Below are 13,126 nucleotides of genomic sequence, written 5' to 3' on the forward strand. Positions count from 1 at the left end.
CACAACCACCACCACAACAACAGCAACAACAGCAACAACAGCAACAACAGCAACTACCACCAACCGCGGAGGTTAAGCGACAGGCGCCGAAAGGAGCCGCTGGGCGAGATGTAGAAGGAGGATCCTCTGAAGGTCGCAGAGTCGGCACCCCTATAACTGATTCTGTTGTTCGTTGGGACGAGCGTTTTCTGTTGAAGCTTCCTGTGGAGCTGAGCGAGCAGCTGCTGTGTCCCGCCCCGGGGGACAATCAGTTTGCTGGAGTACCGCTGCAGGTAGACGACAGCTGGGAGGGGTTGGGGGCGGTGCGGCTGAGGGGGGTTGGGGGCGGTGCGGCTGAGGGGGGTTGGGGGCGGTGCGGCTGAGGGGGGTTGGGGGCGGTGCGGCTGAGGGGGGTTGGGGGCGGTGCGGCTGAGGGGGGTTGGGGGCGGTGCGGCTGAGGGGGGTTGGGGGCGGTGCGGCTGAGGGGGGTTGGGGGCGGTGCGGCTGAGGGGGGTTGGGGGCGGTGCGGCTGAGGGGGGTTGGGGGCGGTGCGGCTGAGGGGGGTTGGGGGCTGTTGCACGTGTGTTCGTGTGTACGTTGTTTAATGAGTTGTTGAGTAATGAAACCGGGCCGCGCTGATTACCCCGCCTTTTCAACAACGCAACGCAACACGCGTTCCCGCTCGCGCCCGGTCATTCCACCCATTCATGCAGTCCTTCATGTTTTTCCATTTCCAAATTATCATTATTATCACTACCATCTAACCCGTTTAACGCAATGTTGCCCACGCTCCTCTTTCATATGCGTTGTGGATACGCTGTTGTTAGTTGGACGTGTCTTTGCTGGCCTGCGGTGCCGCCGGAGGGCCGCCTCGCGTGATGGCAGCAGGAACCTTGCCACTGCAGTCTGACTGGCTGGCCAATGAGGTGGATACGCTGAGGAATACGGCAGCGGCGGCAGCGGCGGCGGCAGCGGCTGCCGGCACGCTGCTGCCGGTGCTCGGCGCAGCCGCCGAAGGTGGCGGCGGCGCTGGCGCCGGCGGCGCCGCCGGTGGAGGTTCGGACGTGAGCGAGACGGTGGATGTTCCTCTGTTTCCCACACGTGTGGTGGTGGCGGTTCATAACGGCGATGGCGGTGGTGTTGGCGGCAGGGCGAAGAGCGGCGGCCGACCCGTGGGTCGTGCGAGGGGTGACGAGGCGCCGGTAATGCTGCAGCTGCGGCTCAGCTTGGACGTTCATCAGGTAGGTTTGTGATGGTGTTTTGGGGTTTATGTGTGCGCCGTCTGTGTGCGCTTGCGATGGGCCAACGAGTGCCTGGGTGCTTGAAGGATACAGTGCATGCCAACGAGTGCCTGCGGGCACTTTATACTGTTTTCATTTCTTGCACGTTTGAACCCGTCCTTAAACTACGGTACTAGTAACGTTTCTGTTTACGATCCCACAACGCTTGAGCAAACAGCTTTGTCCCTAGCATCGTTTTTCCAAACGCTGTGTACCCTTTAGTTTGGATGAACGTCTCCCGCGCGTCTCCCGGGAACCCCTTATCCGAAAACAGGTGGATAGCAGCTGGCAGCCTTTTCTATCCCGCACTCGCCGTCGCCTGCCCTATGCCTCTCCCGATGGCGGACCCGGAGGCGGCAGCGAAGGCCGTACCGGAGGCGCCGTCGCAGCGGCGGCGGCGATACGCGGCGGCCGCCGCGCCGTACGTCTGTACGGCAGCGACGTATGGGTGCCGTTCGGCCAGACGGGTGGCATTATCATATCTGGCCCGGGAGGCGACATGCTGCAGGCGTCGAGTGAGTTACGCTCATGCCGTACATCTTTACCAATACCTCCCGGGCCCGCGGCGTGATTTGCAGTTTCACAGAACAAACAGCTGTATGTATATGCTTACACCTACAAGGCTGAAGGTTGTTGAGTCAAGCATACGGCCATATAACCCGTGTGTGTGTATTCCGCATGTACGACACCGTTGCGTCCCGTTTTCCCTTTCCCCTTGCTCTCCCCTCTCCTACCTACTCCGTTCAGGCTGTATCCCTATCCGTGCCGGTCCGGGTTTGGTTCTGGAGCGGTCTCCCGGTCCTGGCGGACAGCCCCTGGAGCTCCTTCGCTCTCTTGCCGTACTGGTCAACGGGTCTGGGGTCCCCTTGGAGGTGTCGCTGGTGGCGGGGGATCCCGAGGTGGCGTCATGGACGATGCTGGCGGGGGAGGCAAAACCGCCACCAGCGCTGCCGTCAGCAGCGGCGGCGGCGGCGGCGGCGGGTGGACATGCTGAAGGTAGAGAAGCTTGCTTTTGCTTTCGGAAAGGCGTGCGTTTTGTAGCGTGGTTTGATCGTTGTGTGATGTCAGTATGTAGATATATATGTAAGCACACGTGTGTATGTATGTACATGTATGTGTATTTGTCTCATCGCACCCCGTTGCCCCCCGTCCCCGTCCCCGTCTCCGTCTGCGCCGCTGTCTTATCGGTCTTGCGTAGGAGGTCCTGTGGGCTCGCGACTAAAATCTCATCTTATCTGACCTGGTCGCTTACTTGTTTTCCCTGTCCTTAGGCAACCGCGACCGCAGTCAGTCAGATGTGTGACATAGCGAACGCGACTTTACAGCCTGCTCTCTGCTCAGTATCCGCCCATCAATATCCTGTCGCCATCCTATCGCCATACCGCACGCCGTTGCCCCTCTCGCAGCCGCTACCGCTGCCGCCCCGCCGCCGTCACCCGTGGAGGAAGACGTGTACGAGAACGAGCGCTACATTCCGCTGTTTGGTTGGAGCCCCAATAACCTGCTACCGACGGAGCGGCGGCGCTACAGCCGCCACGGACAGAGCTACACCTCGTTTCCGCTGGTGCCGCTACCACCTGGCTGGGAGTGGGAGGGGCCATGGCAAGTGGAAAACGCAGGTGTGTGTCTGTATGTGTGTCTGTGTGTCTGTGGGGGTGCTATACGGCTGGGATACGGACTGATATACAGACTGTCATCCCAAGGCGGATGTGGATGTTCCGCCTTAATGCCAAGACCCCGGGTAAAGATGTAGGGGCATGTAGGGGCATGTAGGGGCATGTAAGGGCTATGTATCTTCTTAGTGCCGAGGCGAAGGAACTGGGTCTGTGGTAACATCCGGACGGGTGTTGTGGAGCGGCAGGGCAATAAATTAGGGTTTTAGGGTTTTATATAGGCATTCTGATATTTTGCTTCAGAGGCTATTAGGGTTTTAGGGTTTTAATATAGGCATCCTGATATTATGCTTCAGAGGCGACACGCCCGCCTTGATCCCGGTCTTCCTTTTGCAAGTCTTACAAACCTTACGACCATTCCGACCGATCAAAAGCTCCTATATCCTCTGGGTTCGGTTCTGCGTTGCCCATTGGTGGTGCTCAACCAACCCCGAACGTCGAATATCCAACCCTAAACCGCAAACCGCCAACGAACAACGTCTTGCCCACAGGCCACGTGGATGCCAACGGTTGGTTTTACGCGCTGGACTGGCCGTTGCTGCGTTACCCGCCAACGCCCGAGCAGGCCAGGAGGAAAGTTACGGACATGGTTCGTCGCCGGCGTTGGCTGCGTCGCCGCCGCTGGGTCGGCGTCGGCAGCGGCGCCGTCAAGGGCGCAGCTGCCGTTGACGGCGGGCCGCCGCGGCGGCTGCTTGGCGTTGTTTCCCCCAGTGACAAATTGCCATTGCCGCTTGGCTGGGAGGTAGAAGGCGTCGAGTTGCAAGTACGGCCGGTGGCGGCGACGTCGACGTCGACGTCGACGGCGGCGGCGGGAGGCCTGGGTGACACCGAGGCTCACGAGTCCCACGAATGGAGCGCCGGGCTGGTGATGTCGGGGTTGGACGAGGGCGGTGCGCGGTTGCTGTGCTGCAGGTAATGAAGGGCGAGGAAAGGTGTATGTGGAGTTACGTGGAGTGGAAGTCCTGTGCGAAGGTTGTATGTGAGGGTGAGGGTGAAGGTGTAGGGGAAGGGGAAGGGGAAGGGGCGCCCTTCACTAACTTGAAAAACCCCGCGCTTACATTTCACGCCTACTTTTCTTTGTCATTATCATTCGCTCGCTCCCCGACTTCCAGGCCCATGTCCGCACTACCCAACCCCGGCTCCGAAATCACTTCCTCAACCTCCGCAACCACCGGCACGGCCTCGACGTCGGCCTTCGCTGGCTTGGCGCTCATGCCCGTGGCGGAAGCCGAGGAGGCGGCGACGGCCGCCACCGCCCCATCCGCTCCGCCGCCGTTGGTAGACCCCCTCCACCCCGCCTGGCTGTCGGTCTCCCTGGAGTGCGAGGCGCTGGTGGCCACGTCAGGCTTCCTGTCGGGTCCAGGAGGGGGACTGGATACTTTGGTGGATTGGAGACTGGTGGTACGGCCGCCGCTGACGGTGCACAATACACTGCCGGTGGCGGGTGGGTTGCAGCCCGCCTGGGCTTGGCATTGGGTTTCTTTCGGTTTTCAAAATGGCTTGGGTTTCGTTAGGGTTTCAGAATGGGGACACGAGGACAAAAAGGAGTATGGAGAGGAAAAAGGGTTATGGGCGGACCCGTGGGTCGGCAGATGGATGTGTGTGTTGGGGTTATTGGGCAAGGGGGAGGGGAAGGGGAAGGGGAAGGGATGTTGTGTAGGGGGTTATGCAGGGGGCTACTCGGCAAGAAGGTCAAGGTGAGCGATGCTTTCCCGGTTCGAGTGAGCCCTGTGAGCTCACTGGGTGACGGACCCTCCCTTGCTCTCGCAACGCCATTCCCCTTATAGCCTGCTTGGTGTCCCCCGCGCGAACCTTCTCGAGACACGTCACTGCCATTTCCATGTCCACTTCCATTTCCGTATCCATTCCCCTACTGCGCAATTTACCGCCCCCGCTGCCACAGGTCGTTACATCGTGTGGGAACGCGATGGGCGGGTTGGCGCTCGGGAGCCTCCGCGGGTTCGCCAGTCGGGCAGGGTGGCGGCCGGGGGAGCAGCGCCCGTGTTCTCTGCGGATATGAGGATGCAGGCAAGCCCCCATGTAACGGAACGCAGGGGAGGTATAAGGCGGGGAGGTAATATAATATAGGTATGGAGGTATATAGAGGTATTATATTATATACATATATATGTATGTGTGTCTGTGTGACTGTGCATGTGTGCGCATGCATATGTGTACAAGTGTTTGTATGTGGGTTGGCTTGCGGAGGGATGAAAAGGGGGCACAGGTGGTTTGCGGGACACTCTCGTTGCGCACCTCCACTAACCTGCGGGCCCCGTTTCCCCCTTTCCTTTGCCGTTTTCGTTCCCTGTTCCCACCCTGTTGAATGCTGCCTGCCCCACCCCAAGGTGTATCTCTCCTTCGCGCCCGACGGTTGTGAGTATGGCGAGTCGTCTCCCGTCATCATTAGCGACGGCTACATGCGCAATGCGGCGGGAGTGGCAGGTGCGGGTCTGGGCGGGAGTGGCACGAGTGCGGCACGGCAGGGCACGGCAGGGCACGAGGGAGGTGTGTTCGGGCCGCGGACCGGCGTACAGCCCCGACCGCCGGGACCGCCGCCGCCGCCGCTGCTTTGTTTGCAAAAACAACACTTGCGCCTTCTTTCTCCAAAGCACGGCCTCCTCTTTGCGTATCTGTATCCTTTTTTTGTGCTGCTCCGCCTTTCCCTGTTACAGGGACACAAGACATGATCACCACAATTCGAAACCTCCCGCTCCCACACATGCTTATTCTCCCACCTGAAATACGCACCGAAACCGCGCTTCTCTGCCCGCGCTTTTTCCTCCTCCTCCGCCTCCTCCTCTTCTTCGTCATCGTCTTCGTCTTCATCGTCTTCATCGTCGCAGGGCGCAAATGCCCGCGTCGTTCCCGCTGCGGTTACATCCTCCGCTGCTTCTCCCGCTGCTGCTGTCGCTGCTGCCCCTCAACCCCGCCCCGCCACCCTCCATTACCTGCCGCAGCCGCCCCTCGCCTACCAGATAGCTTCCGCTGCACCTACTCCCACTCCGCATCCTTCTCCGCACTGCGCATCCAACTCATCCGCGACGTCGACACCTCCGCCGCGTCCGCCGGCTTCCTCGCCGCGTCCGCCGGGGGCGCCGGCGCCAGCCGCCGCGGCGGCGGTGGCGGCGGTCTGTTGTTCTCCCCTGGCGAGGCTGTAGCCCGGGGCTACCCCCTGACCGTGTCTCTCCATGTGCCGATATGGCTGGTGAACGCTACGCAGCTCCCCGTCAGCTGCGGCATCCTGGAGGTGGAGGCGCCACCCGCGCCGCCGTCGTCGATGGCAGCGGGCGTAGGCGGAGAGGGAGGAGGTGGAGGTGGAGGTGGAGGAGGAGGGATACGGCCGGAGCTGTCGGCGGTGTCGTCTGGAGTTGGTGGTTTCGGAGCTACGAATCAGGTGATGGGGTATTTTTTACGAGAACAGCACCACAGCAGCAGCAGCAGTAGCAGTAGTAGCACCATCACCATGGTCACAGGATCCATTCACTTGGCCCGTCCCCGTCTGTTGCTTGTTTGTCCCACCTGTCACTGCAGCCTCCACCGCACGTTCTAAGAATTATCGACACAGAGGCCTTCAAGAATTCCCCGCGTCCCCAGTCGTACGTCTCCGTCCTGCCGCGTTCCCTGGAGCTCCTGTCGTACCCGGCTGGCGTTACCGGCCCGCTGGAGTCAGGTGATGGCGACGGAGGACTGCAAGTAGCAGTTGTACTGCGGTTGCACGACAGCCGTTGGACGCAACCGATTTACCTGCCGCGCCCCGGGGAGCAAATGCAGCCGAGGCCAGGAGCTGGGTGGGTGTTGTTGTTCTTGGGGTGTTGGGCTCCGTCAGGAAGAGGAGGAGGAGGAGGAGGAGGATGTTCTTCGTATTATATTTGTTATTATAGAGTTAAAGCTCAAAATTCAGGTACGTTGCTGTCCGGATTTTCCATTTCCAAGTGTTGAGATGTGAGACATCGCTCACGCCCCTTTCCTTTTCCCTTTCCCTGCCCGGCGCAGCGGCGTGCCTCTCCCCAGCGACCGGCTGCTCGTACGGGCCTTGTGTACGGATGGCTGCATCCATGAAGTAGCTGTACGGCTGGAGAGCGCCCCCCTGGGACTAGGCCTCGAGTTCGGACTCGGGCTGGGCACCGGACTGGGAGCGGGTCTCGGAGCGGGCTTAACGACGGCTGGTGGCCTTGGCGGCGTGGCGGCAGCAACCCGTGCGTCCGTGGCGGTGGTAGTACGGCTGGAGCATCATGTGGTGCTTACCAACACAACGGGCTACCCGCTGCAGCTGCTGCAACCGGAGTTGGCGGCGAGTGCGGATTTGGGTGGAGGGGCCGGCGGGCGAGGTGCGTGCCCGGGAGCCGGGACGTCGTGTACATGTCTTGCACAATACACGCCGAACACCGCTTTTTACTTGCACGTGTGCTTCTCCGGACCGCAACCTTCACATCTCACCCCTGTTGCACGTCAAGCCTGGGGACTGCACACATATGGACCATCCGTACACTGACCCGTATACCTCATGACCCGTATACCTTATGAATTACCATATGTATGGCTCTCTTCTGACCAAGCTGGAGGCCATTCTGGAATTGTATCCGTACACTCCGTACACTCCAGGCACCCAAATGCCCTGCTTGAGCCGCTGTGTGCGTCATCACCTTCTTTTGAAGGCCACCAAGCCTCCATGACCTCCATGACCTCCAGTCCCCCCCCGTGGCACAGGCTTCCGCGGCGGTGCTGGGATGACCTTCACGGCCGGCGGCGGAGCGGGTCGCGGATCGGCATCGGGAACGACAGCGGCGGCGGGGGCCCCGTCGCTAGCCGCTGCGCTCACGATGTCGCTGCCGCCAGGTGTGCGTGTAACGCGCCTTCCGGAAAACATCCCGAAAATCCGTACTTTCCCACTTCGCAGATTACCTTCCTAACAACATCCCAACCTCTTTACCACCTGTCTACCTGTCTGTATGTACCTTGCCGTACAGGCAGCCTGGGCGTCCCCCTCCGTTGGGCCGCCGCCGCCGCTTCCCGCCGCCACCTCTGCCTCGCCCTGCCGCTGGCCGGGGAGACCGCCACCTCCGCCACCGCCTACGGCCTCTCACCCAGCATCATGTGGAGCGAGCCCCTCAAAATCGATATGCCCGGCGGCCAGGACGCGCAGGTAGCGGTGCCGGTCTATTGCCTCGGACCCGTGGGTCGTTACCACTCGGCACACGCCTCCGGCCCTGCCGCCGGCGCACTGGCTGCCGTGGCGGCGCTGGCGAACATGACGCCGCAGCAGCAGCGGCTGTTCGAGCTGCAGCGCGCACACACAGTCGCACGTGCGATGTTCGCGTCGCTGTGTGGCGGGGGCCCTGGAGGAGGAGGAGGTAGTGGAGGGGTTGACGCCGGTCCTAAGTCCTTTAGGTTAATGGAGAATGCCGGGTCCGGCGGATCTAGCACCACGGGATCTGGGACGTTGGGGGTTGCAGTGGCGGAAGGCGCTGCTGCAACCGCTACTGCTACTGCTGCTGCTACTGCAGTCGGCAGTAGTAGCGTACGTAAGGGCGGCGCCGCAGGCAGCAGCAGCAGCTTGCCCGGCCTGTCGTTTGCCCCCGGTCTGGGTCCAGGGCTGTTGAGGTTGACTCGCCATGCGTCATCTGGCGAGGACGGGGGAGGTGGAGGTGGAGGTGGAGGTGGAGGTGGAGGGGGCGGTGGTGGTGAGGAGCAGCAGCAGCACCAGCAGCAGCAGGGCGGTGAGGCGGCGGCGACATGGATGGCGAGAGGGGTCCCTGTGGGCGCGTCACCTCCGGGTCGTCTCCATCCGCCCTCCCTGGAGCCCAACTTGGTGCGGATCGTCCGGCCTACGGAGCTGGGCAATGTGGTGAGAGGGTGCTGCGAGGGAGAGGGGTTTTAGCCACCGCGGTGTGTGTGGGGGGGAATAGACCGCTCCCACCACAAAACCCGCACGATGAAACCTGTGGCGCCTTCCGCGGCCTCGCGCCCAACTTGCGTCGGTGTCGTATCTCTCGATCCGTCGTTTGTAGATGTTTCTGGTCATGTATAGACCATCTACTTACGGTCTATAGACAATTTATTTCTCGGTCCTATTTACTAGACGATGACCCTGTCTATAGACCGTAGAGGAATTTTAACGGCGTTGTGCGTGTGCTCCTGCACGTGCTCTCCTTGCAACCCTCTCCCCACCCCACCCCACCCCGGACCTGCTGCCCGCTCAACCACGGATACCGATGGGGTCCTACGTGCTCTAGTAGGAGGACGGCCGCAGTCTTCTCTTGCTATTTCGCTCCCTAGAGAATCAGGGAGTGAGAGAAATCACACACGCACACACATCCTGCCTTACCAGGCACCACACACATACATACATACACACACACCTAGAGGATTAGGGTAATTTCATGCACACGCAAGCAACCCCAATTCCTTGGATGTCGTCGGCAGTTGACCCCTTTTGCTGGTTTCTTGCCCATCACCATCATGATCTGATGAACCCCTCCTCCCCCTTCGCCGCCTTCAAGGACGCCTTTTGGTCAGTTCTACGTCTGGTACACTCTTGCCCTGGCAGCAGCTTCACTCGCTCGTGGTTCGTCTTTTCCCCCTCCCCCCTCCCCCTCCATCTCAGGAATTCTTGGCCGTCCTGCTCAACGTGCGGCTGGTGATGCGGGCCCCCGGCTGCTTGGTGCTCCGGCTCGCCTCCCTGGGCGGCCAGCCGCAGCAGCTGCTCCACAACACCAGCCCCCACGACCTCATGTGGCGACAGGCCTCCCCGCGGGCGGCATGGGCGAGGTTGCCGGGCTACAGCGCGGCGGCTGTAGCCCGGGGTGTGCTGGGGGAGAGCTGGGGAAGTCCAGTGGAAGTGGAGCTCAGGGATACGGAGCCGCAGTCCGAAAGTGGGTTTTTCTTTGTTCTTCTTTGACATGGTTCTAGCAGGGTTTTAGCAAGGTTTTAGCTAGGTTTTAGGGTATGCTTAGTTCAAGTTTTAACGAGGGGGAGCTTATTGACGTATTGTTGGCCTGCGGAATGTGTGTTTCAGGGCTTTAGGGTACATTCCTCCCGCACCACCACTACAGCCCATTTCCCTCGCTCGCAAACCCTTTCCCCAGCCACTTTGTCCGCCCCTTGCTCCCTCGTTTCCCCCCTCCCCCTTCCCTCCGTCACAGGCTCGCTGCTGCTGACTACCGACCTCATGGCTGTTGGGACAGGTGTTTCCGCCGGGGTAGGCGGCTTCCCCGGCCGGGGCGGTATTGGCGGTGTTGGCGGTGGTGTGGGTGGCGGTCTCCTGGCGGCTGGTGGTGGTGGTGGTGGTGGTGGTGGTGGTCCCCTTGGCGCCGCTGCGGGAGATCTAGGCCGTCCAGTGCTGCAGGTGATTAGGGACGGAGGGACTTGAACAGGAAACAAACAGAAGAGGCAGGGGCAGAGTGGGGGTAGGGTAAGGGATCGAAGGGGTAGGGTAAGGGGTAGGAGGGGTAGGGTAGGGGCTAGGAGGGGTAGGGTAGGGGGTAGGAGGGGTAGGGTAAGGGATAGGAGGGGTAGGGTAAGGGGTAGGAGGGGTAGGGTAGGGGCTAGGAGGGGTAGGGTAGGGGGTAGGAGGGGTAGGGTAGGGGGTAGGAGGGGTAGGGTAGGGGTAGGAGGGGTAGGGTAAGGGATAGGAGGGGTAGGGTAAGGGATAGGAGGGGTAGGGTAGGGGGTAGGGTAGGGGCAAAATGTGAGGGGGAGGCAAAAGGGGACGAGAGGGAAGACACGAGATGTGGGCCACGGAATATCGGAGGGGCTTTCCGCTTTCCCGTCCTCTTACGCCACGGCCTTTCCCGTCCTCTTACGCCACGGGCTACCCCGCTACCCCGCCTTGGGGAGGTACAAGGGCCTGCTTGGGATGCCGCTGGAGCCTTTTGCATACTTTGCTGTTTTTGTGTGGATATGTGTCTATAGTTGCTTGTGTTCTGCAACGTGTTGTAATTCCCTCGCTTGTTCCATCACCACTCTCTCCCCGTTTCCTTTTCGTCCTCCATGAGATGATCCGTCACACTGAACCCTCAACACTGCACACTTGCCTGTGCGTCTGTTTGTCTGTGTGCTTCTTTGTTTGTCCGTTTGTTTGTCGCTCAGGGTATCTTCAGTGTGGGTCAGAAGCATCGGGAGGTGATGGCGCAGGTAGCAGGGGGCTGGGGGGGAAAGGGGGAGGGGGAGGGCGAGGGAAAGCTTACTGCGGGGCGTCTCACCCGGGTGTTGAGGGTGGGGAGGGGGAAAGGTAAGCCGCTCTCCACAACTTAAGTTCGCCCGCAAGCCTGTTTCCCCTCTGCTGGCCTGTCTGTCCCTTTCTCTCTTTGTTTTTCTGTTTCTCTGTGCCATTACGGAAGTGTCGAGATATACCCCCAGCAAGAGCTGGAATACAGGCTTCTGTCTGTCTGTCTGTCTGTCTGGCCCTACACACGTGTGCACATATCGGTTCGCACCCATCCGGGGTGCTTTTTCATTGCCTTCTCTCGCCGTGTACGACAATGTGCGTGCGTGGCCACGTTCCCACCCACCTGCCATACCAACCAACTAACAAACTGCTGCACAAACTGCTTCTTCAGGTCTGTTCGGCGGACGACTTGGTTCTCACCCCCGAGGGCCTTACTCCCCTCCCTGGAGCCGGAGGAACCGGACTGGGGGCATCACGACTTGAAGTACTCGTACGACTTGTCGTAGCGCCGCCGCCACTTGGGCTCCCCGGAGGCGGGCCGCGCCTACCTTCCGCCGCCTTCATGGGGCCGTACCTCAATCCAGCGGCGCTGTACGGCGGAGGCCGCAGCGGAGGCGGCGGCGGCGCCGGCAGTAGCAGCAGTGGTGGCGGCGTAAGCAGCAGTACACATGTAGCGGTGTCGATAGGCTCGTTGGAGCTGAGTTTGGTGGATGGGCGGCCAGAGGAAATTGCGGTATTGACGGTGGACGATTTTACGGCGGAGCTGACCACGGGTCGGGCGGCAGGTAAGACCATGTGGGGAGTTGGGATATTGCATCGGTGCTATTCTGACTTCCATGCAAACTGCGTTATTCCCCATCATGCATCCTCCTTCTCTCCCTCCTTCCCGCCCGCCCCCCTTCCCTTTCGGTCAGTCCTACTTCTGGTACACTCTTGCCCTGGCAGCAGCTTCACTCGCTTGTGGTTCGTCTTTCCCCCCTTCCCGCCGTCCCTCTTCCTTCCCTCCCTCCCCCCTTCTTTCCCTCCCTCCCTCGGGTCGGGCGCGTGTTTGGGGGGTTGGGAGGAGCACTCGCATGTCATCAGCTTTTTATAACCAGCTAATCAGCCAGTTCTTGGCCAAACCTCGTCAATGCCGCCGCCACGCCGGCGGCAAACTTTATTCCAGCTCACGTCATCAGATCTTTTTCGCCGCCTCTACACCTACCTTTACTTTTTTACGGCTTTGCTCTACAGCTTTCCTTCCGCTCTGATTTTAGTCTTGGCGACTAGGTAGGTAGGTTTCCACGGTCTTCATCATCCCGAGGTCGGCTCCTTCAAAACCGCCTTCTGGTCAGTTCTGCTTCTCTTTCCTTGGCAGCAGCTTCACTCGTTCGTAGTTCGTCTTTCCCTCCCCCCCCTCTCTCCCCCCCTCTCTCCCTCCCGTTCTCCCTTCATCTCTCCCTATCTTCCCCCTTGTCTTCTTAGTCTTCTCTGTCTTTGCGATGCAAGTATAATGTCCCCTTCCTCGACCTTCCGCTTGCTGCAGGCGTGGATTTCATGCACCTATCGCTGCGTCTCCGCAGCGCCCAACTGGACGACCAAGTACCCGGTAGCGCCTACCCCGTGGTACTGCAACCCCTGGAGCAACCGGGAGGGGGGGGTACGAGCGACCCGCTGTTCGTACTGCAATACTGTTGCCAGGTGGGGTATCGATGTATCGTACGGAAGAGGATCTTGCGCGTCTTTACCATGTGCGTGGGCCTATGGGTTTTGGTTGCTGGGTGTGTGTAGGGGTTTCTCGGTGCGTGCTTACGGTGCGGTGCTCTCGCTGCATTTTGTGCACTGGTGGCACTTAGGGTGGCGCTTGGCACTGTCGCCATCCCCAATGTGTGTGTGTATGTGACGCCGCTGGTCCACCCCCTAGAGATCTCTAGTCCAGAAACCGTGGCCCTCTATTCCAGAGGCGTATCTACGACGAAAACTATTCCCACCGATACATTCCATGCCTCCCCCCATGCCTTCTCCCCCCATGCCTCCTCCCCCCA

General features: G+C 60.6%; 1 protein-coding gene across 1 annotated transcript in view; it reads left to right on the top strand.

Moving 5' to 3' along the window:
• VOLCADRAFT_105023 (uncharacterized protein) overlaps positions 1 to 13,126 on the top strand; it is a gene marked incomplete at its 3' end in the record, with an annotated part of 45,611 nt that overhangs the window by 25,339 nt on the left and 7,146 nt on the right. Inside the window, exons 37-55 of the mRNA XM_002951135.1 lie at positions 72 to 302; positions 885 to 1,220; positions 1,534 to 1,774; positions 2,007 to 2,255; positions 2,666 to 2,878; positions 3,424 to 3,844; positions 4,045 to 4,376; positions 4,836 to 4,972; positions 5,281 to 5,377; positions 5,893 to 6,329; positions 6,467 to 6,723; positions 6,929 to 7,263; positions 7,643 to 7,771; positions 7,903 to 8,286; positions 8,527 to 8,780; positions 9,540 to 9,807; positions 10,078 to 10,280; positions 11,024 to 11,165; positions 12,628 to 12,782. Coding sequence (XP_002951181.1) covers positions 72 to 302; positions 885 to 1,220; positions 1,534 to 1,774; positions 2,007 to 2,255; positions 2,666 to 2,878; positions 3,424 to 3,844; positions 4,045 to 4,376; positions 4,836 to 4,972; positions 5,281 to 5,377; positions 5,893 to 6,329; positions 6,467 to 6,723; positions 6,929 to 7,263; positions 7,643 to 7,771; positions 7,903 to 8,286; positions 8,527 to 8,780; positions 9,540 to 9,807; positions 10,078 to 10,280; positions 11,024 to 11,165; positions 12,628 to 12,782 — 4,821 coding nt within the window. The remainder of the gene's footprint in view (positions 1 to 71; positions 303 to 884; positions 1,221 to 1,533; positions 1,775 to 2,006; positions 2,256 to 2,665; positions 2,879 to 3,423; positions 3,845 to 4,044; positions 4,377 to 4,835; positions 4,973 to 5,280; positions 5,378 to 5,892; positions 6,330 to 6,466; positions 6,724 to 6,928; positions 7,264 to 7,642; positions 7,772 to 7,902; positions 8,287 to 8,526; positions 8,781 to 9,539; positions 9,808 to 10,077; positions 10,281 to 11,023; positions 11,166 to 12,627; positions 12,783 to 13,126) is intronic.

The sequence above is a fragment of the Volvox carteri genome (assembly GCF_000143455.1).
Source record: "Volvox carteri f. nagariensis unplaced genomic scaffold VOLCAscaffold_22, whole genome shotgun sequence".
NCBI classification, from domain to species: domain Eukaryota; kingdom Viridiplantae; phylum Chlorophyta; class Chlorophyceae; order Chlamydomonadales; family Volvocaceae; genus Volvox; species Volvox carteri.